At 39.4% G+C, this 24,802-nt stretch overlaps 1 protein-coding gene across 20 annotated transcripts in view; it reads left to right on the top strand.

The window, feature by feature from the left end:
- Positions 1-24,802, top strand: part of GRIP1 (glutamate receptor interacting protein 1) — a 317,628-nt gene that overhangs the window by 78,127 nt on the left and 214,699 nt on the right. For 5 of the 20 annotated variants that reach the window (XM_072034587.1, XM_038185242.2, XM_072034635.1 and 2 more), the window contains exon 1: positions 19,977-20,517. The exons of 1 other annotated variant lie outside the window; for it this stretch is intronic. In XM_072034587.1, coding sequence (XP_071890688.1) covers positions 20,385-20,517 — 133 coding nt within the window. In that variant the 5' untranslated portion in view covers positions 19,977-20,384. Of the gene's footprint in view, positions 1-19,968; positions 20,518-24,802 lie in introns of those variants that run through there. 14 more of the 20 variants (XM_072034633.1, XM_072034629.1, XM_072034625.1 and 11 more) reach the window with 9 other exon arrangements.

Raw genomic sequence — 24,802 nt, 5'->3', positions numbered from 1 at the left:
TTCTATAAGGCACACGAGAGGAGGAGCCAGCTGCCTATAGCATGGGCAGTGGACTTTTGCAGAAAAGCTTATTTTTAACCTGGGTCTGATCCCTGACCTGGTTTGGGGTGTGACATCCTAGGTGGTTCTCCCAGTTGAGCAAAGGGTGTTGGGATGAGAGCTGTGGGGAGGGAGCGAGGAGCTTGGGCTGCTCCCCCCAACCGTGGCACCCCCAGAAGAACCTGTGGAGCCCGTGGGTCTGATTCAGCATGAGTCAGGAGCTGTTGTCCTGCACCCAGGCGAGACAGGATGCTCAGCAGCATCTCCCAGTTTCTGTTGAGCTTTTATCAGCTTGCTTAACCTTTAACTTGAGAAACAAAAGTGCAGCTGCATGCTACCCTGCTTTGGAAGTTTGCTCACCTCTGCACTAAGGGAATCAGAAGACTTTGAACTGGAGATGCACTTTTCTTGGGCTCAAAACAGCTGTAATTACACTTTCAGAAGCAATGTCCTCTTCGAATGAGTACAGTTGTTGCGATATCTGGAATATTTATTCAGGAGTTAAAGTCTTGCTTTGTAAACTTACCTAGCTTATAAGGAAAGTAACCTTTGTGCTCCTTGAGTATGATCTACCATGAGTCTTCTTGAGAAGAAAATACGTGCAGAAATAAAGTAAAGGTAATAAGGAAAGGTAGAGTCGTCTTCTTTTTTATAAAGATGTACGTCAATACACATACACTCACATATAAAATTTGGGTACCAAGGTTAGGGAAAATGAGTCACGGTGGAAAGCAGATGTCAGAGGCAGTGGAGAGCAGAGAAGTAGCAGCATAACAGAAAGAATGAGATGAGGGAAGCGGCAGTGAAGAAGTGAGCTCGGAGGAAAGTACAAATGCTGGAGGAAATGCCTAAAACATTGAAAACAGTATGGCCAATTACAAGAGTGAAACTGAGTTTGGAAGGGAAGAAAGATTGCTGAAGGATAAGGAGTAGTCAGGCATTGGGACGGGTTGCCCAGGGAAGTTGGTGGTGTCACCGTCCCTGGGGATGTTCAAGGAACAGTTGGAGTTGGTGCTTAGGGACATGGTTTAGTGGTGACAGTGGTGGTAGGGGGTGGTTGGACCAGGTGATCTTGAAGGTCTTTTCCAACCTTAATGATTCCGTGATTCTATGATCCTATGAAAAGGTAAGGATGGCTGAGAAAGTCTGGAGAATTGAAAGGGAGAAAACAAAAAGATGTCATCTGTAGTCAAGTGAAAGACAAGTGGGATGAACAACACAGGGAAGCAGAAACAAACAGATTTCATATATGAAATGTTAAACAAAATTGTTGGAATGTTGAATAGAAAGACAACTGGAGACTATGAAAATTCAAACTATTGTTTCCAAACATGACAAAACATCTTCCAGATCATGCACTTACTGTTTGTATTTGAATGCGTTTGTAACTATTAGGATTAACTTTTAATGCTTTATATTTCTAGCTTCTTGGGTGGCTTTTAAGGTTCTTGTCTTTTGAATATACCAAATGCGTAGGCATTTATTTTGATGTTATTTGGAGCCTTGCATTATTTTTCTTGCAAGTAATTTCATATTTTCCATGTTGTTTAAAAGATACTATTCAATGATTTTGCAGTTGCAAGTGTTTGAAGTCACTATAAAAGCACTGCAGATTATCGAGACTGATGGATCAACAGCGTTCTTTTGTCTGAGAAATGAGAACAGCAACAAACCCTCTGATCTATTTCATACCTCTGCAATGCAGAGCTAGCCACAGACTACCTCTGTCTGATGACACTTTTGTTTTTACACTTAGAATATCTATTTAGTAGTCTGGGCAGTTTCTCAGAATTTTCTTTGTGTAAGTAATACAAAAAGTTTTACTGTTGTTAATTTAATCCCACTACTGTTTTCATACCTCTGCTGGTTTAGTAGGATGTTTAGCCAAGACACAAGAACTCATAAATTAACAGGGATATGTAATTAAAGTTTGTTAAAAGCTGTGTTCAGAAGAGAAGTGGTATTAGCTTAATCCCTTTGCCAAGCCAGTGCAGCAGCAATTGTCTTGAGTTCCACGTTTATTAAGGAGTATACTTAAAAATAAGCTAGGCATTGGTATCATCCATCTGCCACGTTATGAAAAGCAAACTGATTTTATTAGAATGAACAGTGTAAAAATCTAGTTTTTCTTGTTGTCACACGCACAAATTTATCTTTAAATTCTAAAATAAAATAAAGAACAGTAGTTATGTGGTACGTATCATTACTCAGAAAGACTGGGCAGTCTAGCTATAGGCATCATTCTGTCAATAACTAAAAATCATGATCAGCACACAAAAAATTTTTGACAATTTCTTCCGTTTACAGGCAAGCCATAGCACAAAGTAGAACAGCTCTGGAATTTAGCATCTACAAATACCGTGTTTCTCTTATAAGTTTATGCAGAAATTCCTTGTCTTTCAGTAAATATTCATGCTAGAGAGAGCCTCTGCCAGACCTTTTGGTACTTCATTCCATTTGTTATGTTTAGAATAATATAATTATTTTTTTCTGTGAACTTCTGAGTGTTATGTTGTTCTCTGTACCGTTATTTAAACTTTTTGTAACTCCTGTATTAGGGAACGGGTGAAATGAAAAGGAAGGCTGCCAGTTGGTCTTCGAAAATAAAACTTACAGAAATGATTGCAGAAGAAGTTATAATAAGCATAAAATAATAAAATATTTTTCCCATTATATTTAGTGGAGGTAACACATTTTTACCGTTGAATTATCACCGACGTCATTAATACATTATTTATAATGTTGATGAAATATTTGACTCAGATGTAGGGAACTGAGAGAAAAATGACTCATTTTCAGTGTATGTGGTTTCATCCAAGGCTTCTGAATTTTTGATTTTGCATTGCACATGCATTTGTTCCTGTTTCCTAGGTAACATGTTTTACAAAAGCAATTTTTTACCATAGTAGAAGTAAGAAAAGTTAACCTCAGATAAGTATGGAACTATCAAAACCTTATTAAATCTGAAGCTTTTAAAATCTAGATTTCATATTTCAATCAAAGGTCTCTGTGTGCATGCCTTTAGATACATGTGGATGGGGTATATAGACATACACGTTTGCTTAATTTTAAATTTCAGCAGAATTGTTAATTTCTTTCATGTTATACATGCACACTTCCAAGTTTAAAGAATGCAGCAGTTTATGCCTTTATTCTGTGAGGATAATAAGTATATATGTGTATTTTATATATAGTTTGGTGAGATAGTTTATGTCACTAAAACTAAACAACAGAAAGGAGCTAGATTTGTAATAGATGTTTATATTCATGTGGAGATTTCAGGCTTCTCAAAAGAGAGCATTCTGTTGTTTTCTGCATACATGAAACTGATTTTTTTTTGTCTGGTGAGGTGCGTCTAAAGAACTTTCATCCTAGTTTGAGACTCGTGCTGAAGTATTAAGTATAAATTGAACTGTAAAGTTGAAATACTTTCACCTGCTTCATTGGATGAAGGGGAGTAGTGGCTTTTATAATGAGTGATGAAAGAAGTGTCTTCAAATGAAAAGACACCGCTGGCCACTATTTCACCCAGTAGTCATGTATTTTTCTTGCATAAAATGTGACAAAAGCTATGGATCTCGATCATACAGGCACTATTTATCCCTTTAAGCTGACAAAATCAGTCACATTGGGTAATTGGTATTACTGTTACCTTTCATGTAACCACTGGGTTAAATGCAATCAGTTCCAATCTCTTTAATAATATATATGTTTCATGATATGTTTAGCAGTGTTTTATTTAGAAGACAAAGTATTGTGTCTTCACCTTAAAGAGAGTCAGCATCAGTCTTAAGTCTGAAGAGGTCCTTTCACTTTTTCTGAGCATTCAAAAAGATATCCAGATATGAGAGAGGATGGTACAGAACTTTCTGACTTGAGAACGTGTTCAGTTCCTTTATTAGAAGACATCAGTTTAATGCTTTTCCTCTGTATACACCATCAGTGGCCATTAGACTGTGTGCGATACAGTTCAGGGCTTTGTGATCAAACTTCCTGTGTGAAATTAGTTTTAGAAAGCTTATGGGTGATCAGCTGACGGGTTCTTTGTCCTCGTGTTTAATCTTTTTGGAAGATCGACAGGCAAATTCTCTATGGGATGTAGCCAAACTTCCTCTGTCTTTTGAGATGCTTCCTGGTAAGGCCTTGGAAGTTAAAAAGGGATTTTACAGTTGCTCATGATTACTGTGCACTGTGTATTCCTCTGTCACTATACACTGTAAGTCCAATATTCAGCAGAGTTTCCAGCTTCGGCTGTCAGCCTCTCTGGGAATTTTGTCAGGGCATATTGGAAAATGTTATTTTTTATGCTGACTATGGTGACGTTCTCCACTCTCTCCCACCTCATTCTTCATCCACTCAGATATCTAAAATAATTTTCTGAGATTCAGTAGTAAATTTCAAAGTATGTAATATTGCACACTTATTTATGATTGCAATCTGTTAGCTAAAATAAGCTGTTCATGCAGAAGAGGAGAAAATGCATATTCTGTCTGAAGATTTCTTAGTACCTTTCAGTCTTCAGAAGTGTGGGAATAAAAGCTGGAATGATCCTCTGGAGATTGTATAGTCCATCTCTTAGCCCAAGGCACTCTATTTGTCATTCCTCACAGACCCTGTATCACAGAGAATTATGGAATAATTTAGGTTGCAGGAGGTTGCCTAGTCCAGCCCACTGTTCAAGGCAGGGCCACCTTCAAAGTCAGATCAGATTGCTTGGAGCCACATTCAGCTGAATGTTGAACAACTCTGAGGGTGGTAAGTCTTCTCTGAGCAACTTGCTCCAGTGCTTAACCACCATTATTATGAGCTTCTAACCCCTTCCATCTAAATGAAATAGTTGGAATTTCCCTTTTCAACTTGTTTGTTGCCTTTTGTCCTTTTGCAGTGAACTTCTGAGAGGAGTCTGACGCTCCCCTGTTCGTATTCTCAAAAACAGCACAGCACCTAGATTCTCCCTTTGTCTTTTTTTCTTAAGACAAAACAAATCTGGGTCTCTCAGCCTCTCTTCATATATTGCATAATCCATCCTGGGGTCATCTTGGTGGGTGTCTGGCTTCAATAACTGTTTTTATTTACTGGGGAGCCCCAAATGGGACAAAATACCACAGGTAGAGTCTCAGAATTGCAAAGCTGCAGATAATGATCACTTTATCTGTTGCCTCTGTGTTTGCTGATATAGCCCAGTATGGAGCTGGTCTTCCTTTCTACAAGCCTGCAGTGCAGACATGCATTCACCATGTTGTCCACCAGGCCCCCACAGACCTGTTCTGCAGAGCTGCTTCCACTTGATGCCCATGCAGTTGAATGGAAATGGAATTGAATAGGATGGGGGTTGTGGTGTTGGGTTCAACTTCTGAATGACTGTGGTCCCCAGGTGCTTTTCATGGTAACACCTACCAACTCACTTCTTCTTCATCCTCAGTTTATGTAGTTTAATACTGCTGCTTATTGGAATATCTGACACTTCTCTCTATTGAATGGCATCCATTTTTCTTTCACATGATTACTTGAGTATATTCTGATCTGCTCATCCAGAAGGCTTACATTTTGTTTAAGATTGATGTTATGCTGTAAATAGATATGTTAATATTGGAATGGAACATAAAGGGTTGTAGGGTTGTAATGTATAGAAGTGAAAATATTGGATAGCAGTGGATGCAGAAAGGTCCACATGATTTGCTTCTCTGTTTGGGCATTGGATCGCTAATTGCAAATCTTAGCCTAGCTTTCTAATCAGTTTTGTGCTTACCCTGAGAAAGGTAAGCTTTCTTTGAGTGATATATATTAGTTGTGAGCATATTTATCATAGGTAGCACATGGCATCGGTTGTGTTCTCTTTGTGTGGTTTGCTGTCTTGCTGCTGATTTCACATGATTTAGCCATGAGAAATCCAGGCTGGCTGTTTTTTTTGTTGTTGTTCTTCTTTTTCCCCAGTTGTTTTCAAACTGTTCTGTTTCTTTTTTTGCTTTAGTTTCCACATGAATGGAAGTTTAATGCCAATTGTGTAAAGATGCTCTTCTTCCTCTCCTTCCATCCCTGCCTCTTTCTTCTGCTTTTTTTTTTTTCAACAGTGTAGTTGACCTTTTCTAGTTGTCTTACATCTCTATGAGTTCTCAAAGGTGACTAATAACATCCTTGAGATTGTTAAATTATTGTCAGCCAAGTTATCGCTTCTCCATTTGCAACAGAGGGGAAGATCTGCCTTCTGCAGATGTAGCAGAATTGCCAGCAAATGTTGAGGTTTTGTCCAGGACATCAGCAGTGTAGCCCCTTCTCTTATGTGAGGGTACCATGGACTCTTTTAATGACCACAAATGATTGATCCTTTGGTTTTAAGTCCAGTTTTAAACTAATATAAGAAGTCTGAGTCATATTAGCTATAACCATGAGGGGGCAAAACAAATTCTCTTTGTGCTTAATGGATGTTGATGTGCCCTTTAACAATAAATACGCATGGGTTTGGAAGAAGGCCTGCATGTGGTTTGAATATTGCATTTCTTCACTTGCAGTCAAGCCATTAACATAATTTAAACATCCTTCTGCGTAAATTTTTAAGCAAACACACACAAGCATTAGCATAAACCCATTTCTAGACAACCCCCTGCAACTCTGTGCTGCCAATTTAATGTTGTTTCAAATGCTGTGACTTTGCTGGAACATTCACTACATGCTAACTTGCTGACAGTGCAAAAAAAAAAAAAGAACAAACAAAAGAAAAACTTGAAAATGTTTTTCCTTGGCAAATAATTGCCAGTCCATGTTCAACTCCTCATGGTGGATTTGGGGTGCAGGTACCCACTGTCACCCCATGAATCAATGTGATGCTTGGCTCAGCGATGTTCTGTCATTCACAGGGCACAGTACAAAGAACAGAGTCCAACATGAGTACTTCAGCTGGTTTCGTGAAGAAATATGGAATGGTTTTTCACCTTGTATTTTGTGAAGAGGTATTTATTTTTGTTTTCTTGTCATTTTCCCCCCACACTTAGAAAAAAGGATCATCGTAAATGGTGACCCACTCTGTAGTTTAGCTTTTCAGTGCGCCGAGATTGTAGGACTCTGAACTCAAAACAGTTACTTGATGAACTGCAAAATATTGCCATTGTAAGACTTCAAAATATTAAGCTAGGTCTCAAAAGCTGCAGAAGTGGAAAAAATGAGGGAGAAATGGTAAGTGCAAAGAGTATGGGAAAGGTCTGGCTTTATTCCAATTTTGCCTATTGACTTGTAGAGTGTCTTTAAATTACATTTTCAAACTTTTGCTCCTAAATTTTGTATGCTATAAACGTATACTTGAACTACAAATTGAGATTCTCATTTACTGTAGTCCAGCTGGTGTTAGAGCAGCTGGTCAAGTATTATTACACATACAATACATTCAACAATGTAGCTGTGGGCAGCAATGCCTCCAAGTCCATTCTCAGTATCGTCTTTTCCCTTTAACCTCTTGGAAGTGGCATCAGAAGGGATTCTGGGAAGATTGGCTGCACTGGCCAATACAGGAGACATCTTATTAAATCTAATTTAAATCCTCATTTCATAAACTTAAATGTAACTCGTAATTTTTTATCTTCCCCTCAAGAGGTTATTAAATACACTGTGTAAAATAAAAGATATGACTGCTCATAAATCACTAATGCGTGTGTGAATGTAGGACTTGATTTCAGCCCAAATGGCACGCATAATATTAAAGAATAGAGAATAGTCTTCCAAAACCAGATGGTTAGTCATTTTCCAAAATTAGTGGCTGAAATTCCTCCATTCCTATGTTCCTTAATTTAAAAAAAAAAGAAAAAAAGAAAAAAAAGAAAAAAAAAAAAGGCATGTGATAATCATCAGTTCAGTAGCACATATACACTGTATTAGAGCTGTCACTTTTTAAAGACAGAGAAATGAGTATTTTTTCTCCTCCAGCTCTTGTATGCTTTACTTTTGCCTTACCTGCCAAGTCTCAGCTTTTGGACTCTGTGCTCATGTGTAACAGTTGATGACATCAGGAAAAAGAGAATAAAAGAGTGAATCCCCCTAACCTGTCCCTGCTGTGTGGCAGACACGTGATTTCTTGTAGGTTCTTGAAAAGGGTTCCCTGAAGCTTGAATTCAGAATCCAACAAAAAACTCCTTGAAAGTTGATGAAGCTTTTCCTGTTGGCCTAAGTGGCAGGGAGGTTGGAATTAGGTGGTCTTTTAGGTCCCTTCCAACCCAAAACATTGTATAGAATCATAGAAAGTTGACAAAAGTCAATCTGAAGGTCAGAGTAACCAAAATATTATTAATAATAGCATATATATACACTTATTAGTAAACAACAGACAGTCTGGTCCAAATATTTTGCACTTTATGTCTAAAGTCAAACCATGTGTTTTAGAGAGAGGAAAGTCCTGACTGCAGGAATAAAAGGAAGTGTGGGTCAACATGCTGGGCAGTGGTCTTCCTTTGTTAGAACATGGGCAGAATGGACTTCAGTTTAATTGTCTGGGGAGTCTTTATTTCAGTGGAGTTGTATGAAATGTGGGAAGTCACCGTTTTGGATGTGTTTGCAGGATGGAGGTGGTAGGGCTTTCGTAATGGAATCACTAGGGATAAAAAATAAATAACCAGGTAATACTCAAAATGAATTTTTGTTTCCTTTTTATGCTTTTTTTTTTTTTTCTTGAAATATATGAGATGCTTATTTTTAACTTCCTTATTAGTTTACAGTAACTTACAACTATTTGGAGATCTTAGATCCTTTTTAAAATTTCACAATTTTAATTCAATTATTCTCCTTATTTGACAGTTAGACCAGAGTGCATTTTTATTCTTTGCAAAAATGAGATTGAATGTATTGACTGAGATTTGAAGTGATAATGAATTATGATGTCTTGTAACTGAGCAGAACTTTTAAGCTAAGAGAGCTGGGCCTGGTTAGTGTGGAGAACAGAAGACTGAGAGGGGACATAATCAACGTATACAAATATGTGAAGGGAGGGTGTCAAGAGGATGGAATCGGACTCTTTTCAGTGGTGCCCAGCGACAGAATAAGAGGCAACAGGCACAAACTGAAACACCAGAAAGTCCGTCTGAATATGAGAGAATACATCTTTACTGTGAGTCTGACAGAGCACTGGCACAAGTTGCCCGGAGAGGTTGTGGAGTCGTCTTCTCTAGAGATATTCAAAACCCACCTGGATGCCATCCTATGCAATGTGCTCTAGGTGATCCTGTTCGGCAGGGGGTTGGACTAGATGATCTCCAGATGTCCCTTCCAACCTCAACCATTCTGTGATTCTCTTATCAGATAATAATAACTATCCCTTGAGTAAATAGAGTTGGAATTTTTCATTTCACTGTGTAGACTCTATTCATGTCAAAAAAAAAAAAAAAAAAAGAATAGAATTTGATGTCTGTGTACTGTAACAGTCATTACCTTCACACACAAAGCTGTATATTTCCAGTGGCTTCATAATAGGAAAAATTATGTTAGTTTTGTCAGTGTATTAGAACCTCCACAAAAATGGCGTATAGGTTTACTTTTTGAGTTTTTGCACTACAAATATTTGTAGGAGTACTAAACACAAAGAAAACAATCCTTAGCTTCTGTATTATCTTTGTATTTTTCATTCCCAAACTGGAATTTTTTCATGGTAATTCAGACGCGTGATCGGTTAATGCACTTTTAGTGACCCTTACTGATGATGCAGTTTGTAAAGTTATTGTAAAGTGGGTGAGGAGTCCTTCCCCCTGAAATTGGAGTAAATGTGACTTAACTTTGCAGTTGTGCAAAATCGGTAACAAAGTGAGTAGCAAATTAAGCAAATTCATCCATCTGTGAAATATTTCAAGGTCAAACCTTTATTGGCTACAAGATTTCTAACTAAAAAGACAGAGGATGACAGTACTTACAGTTTGGTAATGTTTGCTTACTGAGCGTGAAATGAAATTTAACAGTGCGGCATGTCTACATTTGTAAATTTATTGTAGTTGTTTAGACTTCTTGGAAAATGAAATGTCAAGCTATCAGCCTCAGCTTCCACAATGTTGTTTAGGTCCAACGAAGAAGTTCGTTTTCACTTTTTTCTTTTTCACTTTTTTCTTTTTCTTTCCTTTTTTTTTTTTTTTTTTTTCCTTCCCCTCCAGCCTCCAGCATGAGGTTATTTCCATTTCACCCATGTTTTTCTTAAGTAAAACAAAACTTGTGGCACAACTGCATGTAGTTAGTATGGGACAATACTGCACAGATGTGAGCATCTTACTGGAGCAACTGTTAATAATCATGATTTTCACTGTTCAGCTCAGTGGACAGTACATAAATTTGAGCTCTTTGAAGATTTGTAGATTGAGATCCTAAACTGTAGAAGTACAAAAAGGCAGTGATCTGCACTTGGAGATTCCAGGTCCCCTTCCTGGTTGTGCATGAAATAATTTTCAGGCAAACCAATTCCAGGACTAGAGAATAGGACAGTAGATGGTAAATACCTAAAAGAACCCCTTAACCTCTTTGAAGGGGTTAAACTGAGACCTACGTTTTTTTTGTTGTTGTTTGCTTGTTTGTTTTTTTGTTTGTTTTTTTTTTTTTTAAAGGAGAAAATAGAATTGCAAATTCCAAAATAGTTTATTAAAGAATCCTAAATGTCACTCTGTATCATGTGTTACTTGTGTTAATCTCCGTACAAGATGGTGTAAAACTAGGGAGAATTTATGAGCATTGCTACACAGTTGCTTCAGTTGTTCTGAGCAAAACTTTAATGGTTGAGTATACAAAAAAGAAATATTTAACAAGTCATCCTGTAAAATCCACATCCAGTCTGAATTTTCATCTTTTAGAAATGCTGTCTATAGATATATACTGTTATATATATATATTGATATATCAGTATATATCAGTATATAGTATATATATAGTATATATATATATATCAGTATCTAGATAGATAGATAGATATATACTATCTAAAATAGTGAAAATGCTTCTCAGCTGCAAAGTCTGCAATAAATTACAAACCTTCGGGATAGTGAAGACAGCTGCATTGGTTTTGTACATTGATTGTTATGGTATAAAATTTCCCTTTTTTTTTTTCATCTTTTGGTTAGTGTTGGTGACGACTGAAATCTTGGAGTAGCTTGGTCTTGTATATTGAGGTGAAATTATGAACTCTGCCACTCTAAGAAATATGGGACTTGCTTTTTGAGCAGTACGTTCACCTCCTGTGTCTTTCATAATTAAGCAAAAGGAACAGTATATGCTTATTGATATGCACAGTTTTGATTCAGATGTCAAAATACATCGCAAGGAGTTAAAACTTCAGTCATATCAGTAGCAGATTGCCGAAATGATAGTTTGTTGACCATGAAAGAAACAAGACGTGAAGACAAAGATCTGGTAGAAGAGAACAAGGAAGAGAGAGTGAGGAAGAAAATGTTTTACACAGGGGAATAAAATGTTTTTTAGGGATGTCTTCTTGAGAAAATTGTGGTGTTTGTATTTACCAATGAAGAGGAGGACTACAAGAGAGGAATTAAATAAATCCCGAAGTACAAAGCAACATCAAAAGGGAGTTAAAAAAGTTCTGTGTGTTGGTTGTTTTCACTTGTTTGTTTGTTTCTTCTCTGTTAAGTGCCACGGGACATAAATTTTCAAGTACTCTCTTGTTTGGGGAACAATCAGCTTTCAAGAAGAAGAAACCTCAATTACCCTATCCCTTCTAAAATGTGTGTTAAGGTCAATATCTCATAGCACTTTGCAAACAAAACCAGAAGTATGTTATGTCCCGTATCATTGCCCTGTGAGTGCTGAACTAGGCACCACTTTATATTTGGCCCCAGAATTTTGTATGGCAAAGTTATTAATGTATGAGTGAATTTTCAGCAGAATTGGCAAAAACTCATGGCAGAAGTGGGCAAGTTTCACCCACTCAAGCTCAAGATGTGATGCATTTTTTTTTTTTCCTGTGGTTTGCCTCTTAATGTTCAAAACCAGGAATATCAACCTCATGGAGGAGGACTGAACAGACAGTTTTGGAGCTTGTATAATTGCTTTGTATTTTTTTTTTAGCCATTTAACAACAGTATAAAAATTTTCTGGTTTTGTTTGTTTGTTTGTTTTTTCCTTGAGTGGATGAAGGTGGATTTATAGTAGGAAACAAATTACAATCTGAACTGTAGAACCTGCTCTGTGCCCTTGGAATGGGGACAGAAGGGAAATCAAAGCTCATCCATAAAGAGGTGTCAGTAGTTCTCATTTTCCAAACTGCTGTTTGGCATGAGGGAGATGAAGTACCACACTAATGCTCAATGGGCCTTGCTATTGTACAGGAGACTTGTGGATGGAAAGTGTGATACTTCAGCTCTGTGGACATGTAATACTCGGGTCTCATTAATGTGAGGTTACATGTGAAGTTGTCCTTTTGCCTTTCAAGTTGCTCTGCTAGTCTTTGTTCTTTACACTCGATAAGTTTTGCAGTTTCAGATTGTGCAAGGATGATAGGAATTATTTAAAGCTCAAGACTCAAAAAGAGAAAGATTGTGTGAAGAGGGTGTTTAGAGAGAAGGAGAAGGGTTAATCCGTCTGAACAACTGGATTCTTCATTGCCTTCATGTTATGTTGGCCTGTGCCTCTAGGGCAGGGGACTCCAGATGGATGGCTTAATTTGCATATATATTTACATATTCTTTAGTCATAAATTCACATGATCATAATGGAAAATTTGCCTGTGGCTGTTTTCTTTTTGTTGTTGTTGTTTGCTTGTTTGTTCTTTGGCAGTTGAACAGAATTTTATTCTTGTTAGAGCTCACCTGCAGTAAAATCTTTCTATTTATCCACTGTATCTTGACCCTGATAAAACACAGGGGGCTCAGGATACAAATCATCTGGGTGCCTTTTTTTTTTTTCTTTTTTTTTTTTTTCCCCCCAGAGGGGCTTTTTCATTGCTCTAGTTTCCTAGTTGCAGTCTTCCCTGTCAGATTTCTCTCCAGTTGCTCATCATTTGAACCACTCCTTCAATTTACTACACAAATGGAAAAAAAAATAAAAATCTTGTTGCAATAACTCATTCTTTGATCAAAGAAATGCACAACTTATTACTGGTAGATGATTTCAATAGTGATGCATAACAAGGTTTTCATTGCTACCAAATGATTACCACTATTAAATATGAGTAAGAAAAGAAGTAGAACACCCATCATGGTTTTCTGGGGGAGCACGGGCATTCCTCTGCACCAAATAGTTCATAGATCTAAATTTCGTATGTTATCTCTGATATGAAAAACTGATACCAGATAGAAGATGGATAAAGAGGAGGATTTATATCAAAGGTTATTTCATTTTAATGTTACATATCATGCTGGTCCTTTGTGTTTTAAGATGAAATCTCTCTACACCCTTGGAAGTAGGGTGGGATAATCTGTGGGAATACATCGTGTGGGTGTGAATGTGTGCTTTCACTCACTGCGCAATGAGACTGGCCCAGGGCTATGGGGAAGAGTCTCAGTAGGATAGGATGCATCTATAGGAGGATGCGCAGGAGGATCTTTCACAACCATTTTTGCTTATCTCCTAAGGTGAAAGAAATTAAACATATTTAATGTTACATAATAAAAAGTTTCTTGCATAAAGTTTCACATGGAAAGAAATGTCCAGGGATGGATTCTTTTTCAGCCTACTGTAGTTCTCATGGATCCAGGCTTGGGTCTTCCACTGTCAGCTGAACCTCTGAATCCCACCTACTTCCATCCTATTTGGTGTGGTACCCTATACCTTCTATGTTCTGCAGGTATGCACCTTAAGAAAATATTTTCATGTTTTAATGTGAGAACTTCATTCCACATATCTGCCGGGTATTTTTGTTTTAGTGAGCTGTGATTTAATTAATTATTTTTTTCCTTTCCAGTATTCTACATAGATTTTAATTATGGTTAGCATTGCAATATGCGGTTTCATAAGACTGGAAAATTAGGAAGATACAGTTTTTACTCAGTGAGGAGGATGCTTTTTTCCATATGTTTTTCATAGGTGGTTTGAGTTGGTTGCATTATACAAAAAGCAGACAGAAGCACAGTATGCAAAACCTTGGTAGTGTTCCCTCTAGCCATTTGCTACGTTTCTTTAGAAAGATGAAAACACCTTTAATTCAGACTTTCTCAGAGAATTATGTTCTAGTTTTAGTATTTTAAAATATCAGTCTACTGCACGAGCCCTTAAGGGGTTTTAAATATAGTTAGAGTAGTACTCTGTTAGCTTTTCTTGTAGAATGACTATTGGTGTCACAGGATGTTAAGCAAACTCAAACTTCTTTTTTGTACTTAATTTTACCTAGGCATTTCTTTCATAGTGGTCAAATTAACATTTGTTTCTGCATATTTGTGTATTCTAATTAGTCACTCATTTCAAGCTAAATAAGCTGGACAGAAAGGAAGAAAAATAGAATGTATGCAAACTGTTTCAGCTGAATTGAAGAAAAAAAAAAAGAAAAGCTTCTTTTCCCTGGAGCATACATTCTGCATGAAATTCAACTTGACAAGTGACCCTTTTAAAAGAGTGCTACAAAGATTTCTCAACATTGTCGATATTCGAGAGACAGCCTTCTTCTATTAGACCCACAAGCAGCCCCCCAACTCCCTCTAAATGAATGTAGCTTCTTCTTCTACTCTTTGTGTTCTACTTTATCCTTGTTCACTGCACTGGCGTTCATGGTTTTATGTGCACACTTCTACATGAGAGAATGCTTGCAAAAATACAAGCCATTGGGGAATGTTAATGTAATATACAGGTGATACAATACAATGAAATACAATACAATAAAGAACTCCTCCAAGTATTGTTGGCAGGTGCGAGTCTAATGAAAATTTGTGTGTTCATGTAAAGAAAAAAAAAATGTACAGGAAGATTTGCCAGTTAATTTACGAATTGGTGACAGAAAAGCTGATCTCCAGCTCTTAAGTCTTACATTGGAGAAAGGAAGAGCAGTAAGAAACAATGGTCTGTGACTGTATGCGAGCAATGAATAACTGAGAGTGTGTGAATGGCTTGTGAAACTGAGTGTAATGCATTAAAATCAGAGGAAACAGAGTATTTAACAGATAAAAAGTATCCTGTCTCTAAACTAAGGGTGGTGGATTAGCAGTATTGTATCACCATCCAGTTCTCACATAGCTTTGTTCCACTATGACTATTACTACTATAGTAGTGAAACTATGACTACTACTACTGTAGTAGTGAAACTACTACTAGCTATTCTTCTTTTTCTGTTGTCAAATGAGAGATGTACAGGGTAATTCTTAGTGTCCCCCATGGTTTCAGTGGTCTTCACAAGCATCTTTAGGAGGGGCACAAGACTTGTGCTCAGAAGCGTGTTTCATACGGGGGTTTCAGGTGGTGCTACAGGATCGCAGCTGTGGTAGGCCGCTCGCTCCTCCTTGCCCACTGTACATGGCACTGCTTGTACAGATGTGAACCTTATGCTCTTACAGCGCTTAATAGATTGTAAACCACAGGCATTTGATGATTTTCAACTCGAGCAGCTCACATTTTACACCAAGATATTTAGGGCAGATTTTTGAGTGGAAAATTGCAGCCTTAACATGAGCAATTATGACATGTAAACAAACAGCTGCTCTTGGAAAACTAGAAGGTCAGGCAAGATGATACAGTAAGATGAATAAAGGGAGTAGTTTGGGGAAGTTCCTTTGTCTGTTCTTGCTGGTTTCCAGCAGATTATCAAAGACATCTCTCAGTTGAAAGAGATCTAGAGAAGAAAAGGTCTGTTCCTCCCTTTTGAAGTTTGTGGTATCTTTATGGTTAGCAGTTTGAGGGAGGAGGGAAAAGAATCACTTTCTATACTCAGCCAGCCTCCAAAAACTGGTTGTATCCAGCCTAATTTTTGTGTTTTGTGCTGTGTATAATTCCATGTATTTTCCAAGAGAGTAACCCGAAGCAGGTGGGTTTCTCCAGCTGCCTCTGTGTGCTCTCGTGGGCGAACGCATCCCAGAGGGATGCCCCCTGCAGAGAGCTCCCAGGGGCTGCCCAGAGAAGTAGAGACAGGGACAGGAGTGTTCCTCTACCTAAAATAGTTTCTCTTAAACACCAAAACATGATGATGAATGAGATGTAAAATACCTGCTTAATACTGTCAGTATTTGCTGCCAGTTCCGTTTTGTATTCCTGGTACTAAATTCTAGAGAGGCTAGCTTCATATTTAGGCTCTGGTTTCAAAGCACCATGTTTGCAAGCCCAGTCAAATGGAAATCCTTGTTAAATATTTACTACCTTAGTGGCTTATCCGTGGATATCAAAACATTTTTCCTTCCTATTGCTTTCCCCAAATGTTGGAAAAGTGCTGTGGACGATGGTTGTGTCATCTGTGAAATTTTACCCAGATAACTGGATAGCTGTATGTGTGCAAGTAAAAAGTTACATGTGGATATTTTAGAAGATGAGAGACTCAGTCTATGCTGTAGACACAAAGGAAAGTCAGTGCTTAAATGATGACATTGTCCATGGCTACAAGAACATTTATGCCTCAGCATAAGTATTTGGAAGGGACAGTGTCTTAATGGTATATTTGTTTTATTATTGCCGCGAAGTCTTCTCCAGTAGATCAGTGACCTGAGACAGATCCAGTTTGGCAGAGCTTCTTGGTAATACAAATTAAACAAATTACTTATGAGAATGGTGAATGTAAATATTAGCTAAACGGTGTCACTTGGCAAAATGCTTACTAGGCAAATCATGCTGGAGACAGCATGATAATCCTTGATTCTTCTAATAAAGCCACCTTGGAAGTACCAATAAAGCACTTTCTTTTACTGGAGTAGCTGTATTCACTGAGAATGATGAGCCAAAGAGCTTCAGACATATTTACATTGCACTTCTGTTGTACCACCAGAAAATTGAATCCCCAAATTCTAGTTCAGAGGGAGCTTCAGAATATCAGCTGACACCTAATCTTATGCTCTCTGGGCATCATTATCTTATTCTCTTTGTCATTAAGGGATGAAACTCACTGTCATCTCTGATGTTTTGCATTTAAAAAATTCTAAATCCAATATATTCTTTCTCTACTCCACCCACAAAATCAAGATGCCTTTTTGAACTGTTGTATGCATCTGGTATGTTTCTGTTCTTTTATTCATTTTCAAGTATGAAGTTGCAAGGTGGCCGTGAAGGAATGAACTGTGTGAATCCTGAGCAATGGGGAGAGCAATCCTTAGCTTTTCTTTAGCTTTCTTTTTTTTTTTTTTTTTTTTTTAACTACAGTGAACTGTGTTTGTGAAACTGAATTCTCTGCTTATACATCTGAAAGTAGGACTATGATAAAATATTTACAGGTATGACATGAGGAGTAGCTAATGAATGTCTCCAGTGTTCTTAACAAAGCAGTCGAGGCAGTATGTAATGCTTATGAAACATAAGTTTTCAGTAATCTCGGTAGTAAAACAATATTTTGACTGGTATTGATCTGCAATACCATTGCATTCAGTTAAGGTACATCTTTCTTTTTAAATTGCCCTAAACAGCAAAGTGTTTTAGGGAGGGGAAAATCCTATCAAAAGCTCCTGCTGTTCTAGGTTTAAAAAGCGAAATGCTGGCATCGTTTGTCTCTGCTGGTTGCAGTCAGACAAAAGGAAGCGGGTGTATAAATTATGTGCTGGTAATACAGCTCACGGGTTAGAAGCCATGGGCAACACCTGCTTCTGCCCCTTGGGCATGGCAGAGGGAGCCTGACCTCTGCAGAGTGGCAGTGGATGGGCAGAGCTGCAGGGTGCGAGCCGCTGTTCTCAGCCCAGGAGCTGGCTGGTGCCCTACACCATGCCTACATATAATGGGGTGGCAGCTACTGCCTTTGGGACTGTCTGTGTGGTTTTCTTATGACAGAAAGAACAGAGTCTCTTGGGACATACTGAGGACGGGAGCCTGTAGCTCCTGCAGAAGCTGCTCGTGCAGCAGCGTGTTGTTCGACCACCGTGGTACCATGCACAGGTGGATGCACTTGGTGATAGCCAAGTGTTTGCATCATTTTATTTATCTGCTCTCATTTACGGGGAGGTTTAAAAGGAAGAAAGTTTTACCTTCTTCTCCCTTGTGAAAAGTAGCTGTACCGCTTTGAATTGAATTTATAATTTAACTTTAGGAAACAGGGATGTCTGCAAGACTTCTCTTATAGCTGAATGTTTCTGACACCTACAAATAACTTTTTGCACAGCTGTCAGGGAGAGCACTCTGCAGGAGCAAATACAGCATCAAAACAACATTTCCATCTCTGCAAAGAGAGATTTCTGTCTCTGCTGTAGGCTAAGTCTTTGTTTGGTTTTCATGTTTCATGATACTAATTTAATGTTTTTGCTGGTTGGTGGCAGAGCGCAGAGAAGACACGTGACTTGAAACCTTCAGAACATACAGTAATCTGCTCTTAAAGATCCACATAAAAAGTTTTATTACTTTTTTATTATTTTTGGTAATATTTCTGCAAGTTCTTTACTTTTCCAAAGTTGAAAGCTGTATGACAAAAATAGGCATGTACTAAAATGTAGCTTCCTTGCAGAAGTTATACTAAAAATAATTCTGGACCTCAGGGTGTTCATCAACTGGCAACAGCGGTGGCATTTCCATAGGGGAAAAACAGGGGCTGGTGAGGTCAGGGAGGATTAGTGCATACTCGCACGGGGAGCTTGGTAGGTGCTTTCATTGCTTGGTTATTTTTTCTGGCTAAAATGGGTCTTCCTGACTATACTGTTTTAAAATACCTGGTAACCTGGAACAGACCCAAAAGAGCTCCAACTTCTTCAGTGTGTGTTTGTTTTAGGACCCCCAGACAGCAGATCTAGCTTGCCTCTGCTGATAACTTTCACGTGCTTCAAAACCAGAAAATCCCAACTAAATTCTGATCAATCTCTGTCTACTTCTATTGCAACAATGATAAATCGCAGTCCTGGCTTATGCTTCGCTTCTTTTAAAGCTTTTAAAAAAATAGTTCTGCTGTGCTCTTTGCGAAATGACGATTCTCACTGAAGGGTCTGCATCACCAGAGACTCATCCCACCTCTGCATGCTGCTCATTTTCCAGGTGATGATCCTGTAAAATGGGTTTCACAGGAGGACTGTCTGATGCCCTCGTGCTCACAGGAGCTGTGTTGCACCTCCTGCCAGCACGGGTGCAGGTGAGGATGGATTGACCAAGGTGACTGATGGATCCCAGGCTTGTGCTGGTGACCAGGAGATGTCCTGCTGGACTGGAGACTTTGCTTGGCTTACAAGACAAACTATGGTAGATGGCACAGTGATGAGATTTGAGCAGGCTCTGCCTTTGTTTTTGAGTGGGAAGGAAATGATATCAGGTGCACGCATGAAATTCCTGCCTTATCTCAGGGAATGCTGTGGAATTGGGACGTGCAGCAGGAAAAAAGAGCGAGTGCCTCATCAGGCTTTTTTCTGGTCTCCTCCTGTGCAAAGCACAGTTTGCCATACCTTAATTTTAAAGTTTTAAAACTCTGCTAGGATTTTAAATGAGTGTGGCACAGTGTGCTCATGATGTGGCTCCCTTTGTTTGCCTATTGCCATAAAGCCCGGCCAGCTTTATAAGAAACCTGTCTGCGAAGCGCATTTTAATGTTTAGATCTAGCAGTGATTAGAATACCCTAATGCCCAGTGGGTATATGTGTCATTTTTTAACAGCTGCCGAGCTTTCTCCCTGCTGCTCCAATTAACACGTTGAGCACACGCTTGCCGGCAGTGGGCTGTGTGTATGGATTAAACCACTCCGCTATTTATCCACCCGATGTGCCTGATGCCAGAAACGGGCCGGCCTCTTTCCCGTCATAGGACAGATGAAATCAAACGGGGTCCCGAGCCCGTGCGGGTGGAAATCCGAGGAGGGATTTAACTGGCGGATGAAAACCTGCCTTGCCTGGAGACGTGGTTCAGTCCATTGACTAACATCTCTCCCCGCCTCCCAGCCCCTCTTCAAATGATGGAGACAGAGGGCAGCAAGCTGCCGGTGCTGGGCTGCCTCTGGCTGCCAGGCACAGCTTTCCAACTTTGTTCTGCTTAAAAACTGCTCGGAACCCCGGAACCCCGACTTTCTCCTTCCCCTTCATTTTTTCCCTCCCTCACCTATTTTCATGCTGAAATATTCCAGTCGGTAGCTTTGATTAAGTGTTCCTCCTCCCCCCCCCCTCCCTTTTTTATTGTAAAAAAAAAAAAAAGGAAAACAATATGCTTTCTAGTCCTAGCTGAGGTAAGGGTTTTTTAATGGTACCAGAGCAGATGGTTGGAGGTTGCAGCTTTCCTTGAGTGCTTGCTGTTAATTCATGCTCGGGCAGCTCTCTGTGAGGCAGAGGGCGAAGGGGGCTGCTGGTGGGCGCCGCTGAGGAGATGGAGCGCTTCTTGGGCTTCGTCAAGCAGATAAGGAGGTCGAGAAGAAGAAAAGGCAAAAAGTACCGGCCAGAGGAGGATTACCACGAGGGTTACGAGGATGTCTATTATTATGCCTCAGAGCATTTTCGAAGTAAGTGCTTTGCCTAACCTCTTTTTCCTTTAGCTGTGATAAATGCTATGTTGTTAAGATTAAAAAAAAAAGGGGGGAGGGGGAACAACTAAATGCAAAAAGCCCAAACAATATTCCCCATTTGGTGGAATCTGAGCCTTGTGCGAGTATTAAGGCATTGGCTTCCTGTTATAGATTTATCTGCCTGTGACTGCTGATGAACAATGCAAAACAGCTGAAGTGGCACAGCAGCTCCCAAAGTAAGCAGGGTCTCTAAACCTGCTTAATATTTCAGGTGCAGTTAATTGAGGCTGACTGCTGGAAAGCTTTTGTTAAAACACTTTTGTTTTGGAAACTGATCCGCCGGTGGTCACCCTTGTAGGATGCCTTTGTACCGTGGATATTTTTAAAGCAATAGAAAGGCAGCGATCACTCATCACTGGTTCAAGTTGATGATTAATGCGGGTTGCTGAGCGAGAGTCAGCCCTCTGAGCCTGTGCTGTGACCCAGGCTTTTCAGCAGAAAGTAACTCAAGTGGGCTCCTTTGTTGCAGCGGGTCCAGGCTTACTTAGGAGGCATTGAGGAGTGGGTTTTGTGGGGTTGCAGTCACGTGGCTGCAGCAGCTCGCTGCGAACCAAAATACACCGCCTGCTGCCAAGTCCCTTCCCAAAACGTGCCCGTTCGGGTCTGAGCCATCACCTGCCAGGCTTTGGAGCTCACACCTTGCCATCCGCTTCAGCCAGAGGAAGGGGAATGCCCAAAACTGCCCGCGGGGACACCAGGGGGTGTGGGACACTGCCCAGTGTGCAGCTCTGCCGGTGCAAGGTGCTGACAGCAGAGCCAGCCAGGCACAGAAATGATCTTTCTAAAAGGGTTCTGCTCTTCTGGCCAGTGATCTGGGAGCTTTGTAGTGAAGCCCTGCCTTTTGTTGAGCAGCTGAAGTTTGCTGCACTTTTTTAAAAAATGTACTCTAGGAGTAGCTGTCACATCCTTTTTGTGTCATCTGGTTTCATGTCCATTTTCTGGAAATAAATCATAAGAACCTCACGTTTGTTTTGAGACAAAATAATGAATGTGACTGCTTTACATCAAGAGTTCTGCTGTTCTGTGGAAAATACTGAAGGCAAGGGATTTTCCTCTTGGTTTTCTTTGCTTACCTATCTCTAAAAGTAAACTAATGTAGTGTGATTGATTGTTTACAGGGTTTCTTCCTTATACTCTTTATTTCCTTCCATTTTTAAGAAAATTTACTATGCTGATAATCTTTATGTTGTTAAGACTGAGTTCTTATAAGAAAAGACCTATTTTCAGGGGCCACTGCAGTCATAACAGGTAACATTGCATAAAATACATAAGAACGAAAAATTTAAAATCTGCTTAGCACTGAAAAACATGAAAATTATATAAGTTAATGAAAGCACGTGACTTTTTTTTTGCTTTAATATGCAAATCAAATGAATGTGTCAAAGCAGGATATCAAAGTATTTCCCTAGCTGATTGTTATTGTTGAAGGTCTTTTAAATAAGAAAGCAAAACCCCTCCAAAAACTGTCATGTGTAGTAAGGATTTCTTTAATGTTGATTATTAAATCATTACTCTTGACTTAATGTAAGGAACTAAGATTGAGCCAGATGTCTAATAGGTTTTTCATTTTATTCTACTTTGGAAGAAAAGGATATTACACCCCTCAGCCTGGGGAGGTCAGAGGTATTTTCGACTGGATGAATGTGTGTCAGGTTTTGGAGCGTTGTTATATTAGTGCTCAGAAAAACCAGATTGAACAGTCAACACAGTGCTTGGTCCTGCAGAGTTGGATTCACGAGGAGTTAGCAACTTCTCCCAGTTACTTACACAGAGCACGTCACAGGAGACTCGGGCCGTGGAGATGTGTTTGTTCATCACCCACCGGGGAGCTGGGAGCCCGTACAGAGGCACCACATTGAACACAATCGCTCCTCAGAGGTCCTTTTGTCCGCTCCTTCCCCACGCTGCGTGCATCGCTGTTTTGGTCGGATAGGCGTGGTGGCTGCTGAAACCAGCACACAAAATGGGCAAAGAGGCTGCCAGAGCTGCTATAATGCTCCCTTGAAATTGGAGACATTTCACGTAATGGAGACAATGAAATGTTTCATTCGGAATTTAATTATGGTCTGGTGTTATGCTGTTTACAGTGCAAATTTAGAGTAATTGCAGAGCTTTTACTAGCCCTTCCTTCTGTACTCATATGCTTAGAAGGATGTGTGCTTCAGAATAGGGTGGTATTTCTCGGTATGATTCTCAGGATATCAGACCTAATGAAGTCAAAGACCTGTTGTTCATTCAAGTGCACAGGGTAGGAGCTTTTTCAGATTTTGTTTCCTCTCTCTGCATTGTCATCCATCCCTCCTGAAGGGTCGTCTTTTATGAGCTGTGTATCCAATTAGCCAGTGCACTTGCAGATTGTCTGAGCCAATTGCTTTATGGGCCTGTTATCCTCTCATCCCCCTATGCGTAGTATTGCTTAGGGTGTTGTAGGGAGACTGAATTAATGTAAAATGCAGAAAGTACATTAGAATAACCAAAGGATCAAACGGAAACAAAACAAAGTTATAAATAGAACAGGCCTCTGGGAATCACAGGAAAAAGGTGACATTAGTTTGTCCTCAGCACAGTTGTGCCTGGGTACTGTAGCTCCTCTCGTTAAGTATACTCTCTTTAATTCTCTGAAGCTTTGCCACAGAGGACCAAAATCACAATAATACTGGGGAGGAGGCAAGAAAGGTGCAGTAATACCTAAAACTCCCTAAGTAGAAGAGACCCCAGCTCTTGAGTCAGATATCTTTTCGCTTGGGCATTTCATTCATTCATTAAGTGGATAGCCTTGCTTTGACACACAACATCAGCTCTCTTCTCTTTCCTGAGAGCCTCGTACTGTGCTATGTAGTGCTGGAATAACTAAAATACTAATCTCGATACACAAACACTTATTGACATTAGTAGTGCAGGTGTCATACTCCTTTCGCTGGGACTTTGCACAGTGAACATAATGGGCACCAAAAACTGCTGCCGAAGCTACTCGGATAAGTTGGTGCTATCACAGAAAGTGCTTTAAAAAGTGTTATATTTATCTCGTGTGGCATTATGGCACTACCATTTAACCTGTTCCTTTTAATGAGGCTTTGGGTGAACCAGGCCCCTGTTAGACTGTTTCCAGGACTGATAGCAAACAGCGGGACTGTTGTGTGGCAGAGCTGCCTGGCCCATTTCCCAAGATGACATATGTCCTTTCACTGAAGGCAGGATGCTGTGCCAGCACCTTCGAGTTGCAGCCTGGTCTTAAGCAGGAAGGTGTTTTTGGAGCCAGCCTGGTCATCTCTGACCAAAACAAACACGAGCCCTCCTTCCCCACTCCAGGCTGATTGCCATGTTAAGTCTTTATTTTGCAAAATGTTTGAAAGGTTTTGGTTTTGTTCCAGTGGAATGGAAATGGATTTTGGAGGCTCACAGGTGATATAAAGTATGGTTGACACAATCTGCTTGGGTGGTTCCAGGGTGTGTTATTTTGAACACGTGCTGGGAATTTTTGTCTCATTTATGTTGCTTCTGGTTTCTGTCATCCATTTCTTCCTGAAAGATACTCAGTTTTCACCTGTTTCTCTTCTGTTATTCTTCCCAGCATGATGTCAGCAGCATATTCCATTGGCATAAAGGTTTTATTTTCTGTCTTGGTCCCATGAAGATACTAAAGAATGACCCCAAAAAAACAATGTGCAAAAAATTCTACTAGTAAACTCCCACTAACCCAAAAGGGTTTTTTTTCTTTTTTTTTTTTTTTTTTCTTTTAGCTCTGCCCCTTAAAATGTTCCATGTAGTCACCCACAGTAAAGCAAATAATTTTATTCTAACCTTTGTCAAGGTCTTGTCCATGTCATTTCACAAGAGTACTTATATATCAGAGGAAGTAGTCTGCCGTAGGGTATCTTTGGTCATGTAGTATTTTTTCTCTCACCCCTTTTTTTGCAATTAATGGTTTTATTTTTTTTTTCTTCAGTGTGTTTTGAAGTATACCAAGGTTAGACCAATACAGCTGTTTTCTCAAATCAGTAAATACTTAGCTCACTTTTATCTAGTTGATATGCTATCAGATGTGATAGATTTTTAAAAAATCTTTTAAAATTTATTGTTAGAGCTGTGATGCCTTGTATTAATTCTTCCACATTTCTTCTGTGAGAACCATCTGATTCCTCACTTTTTTTTCTTTGAATTTGCCTCCAAAATGTATGTGATAATTTTTCCACTTTCCATTAGTTGTCCCATCTCTGTCCCT

The sequence above is a fragment of the Anas platyrhynchos genome, chromosome 1 (assembly GCF_047663525.1).
Source record: "Anas platyrhynchos isolate ZD024472 breed Pekin duck chromosome 1, IASCAAS_PekinDuck_T2T, whole genome shotgun sequence".
In the NCBI taxonomy this organism is placed as follows: Eukaryota; Metazoa; Chordata; class Aves; order Anseriformes; family Anatidae; genus Anas; species Anas platyrhynchos.
Note: the sequence above shows the minus strand (reverse complement) of the source record. Positions and strands in the feature narration are given on the sequence as shown.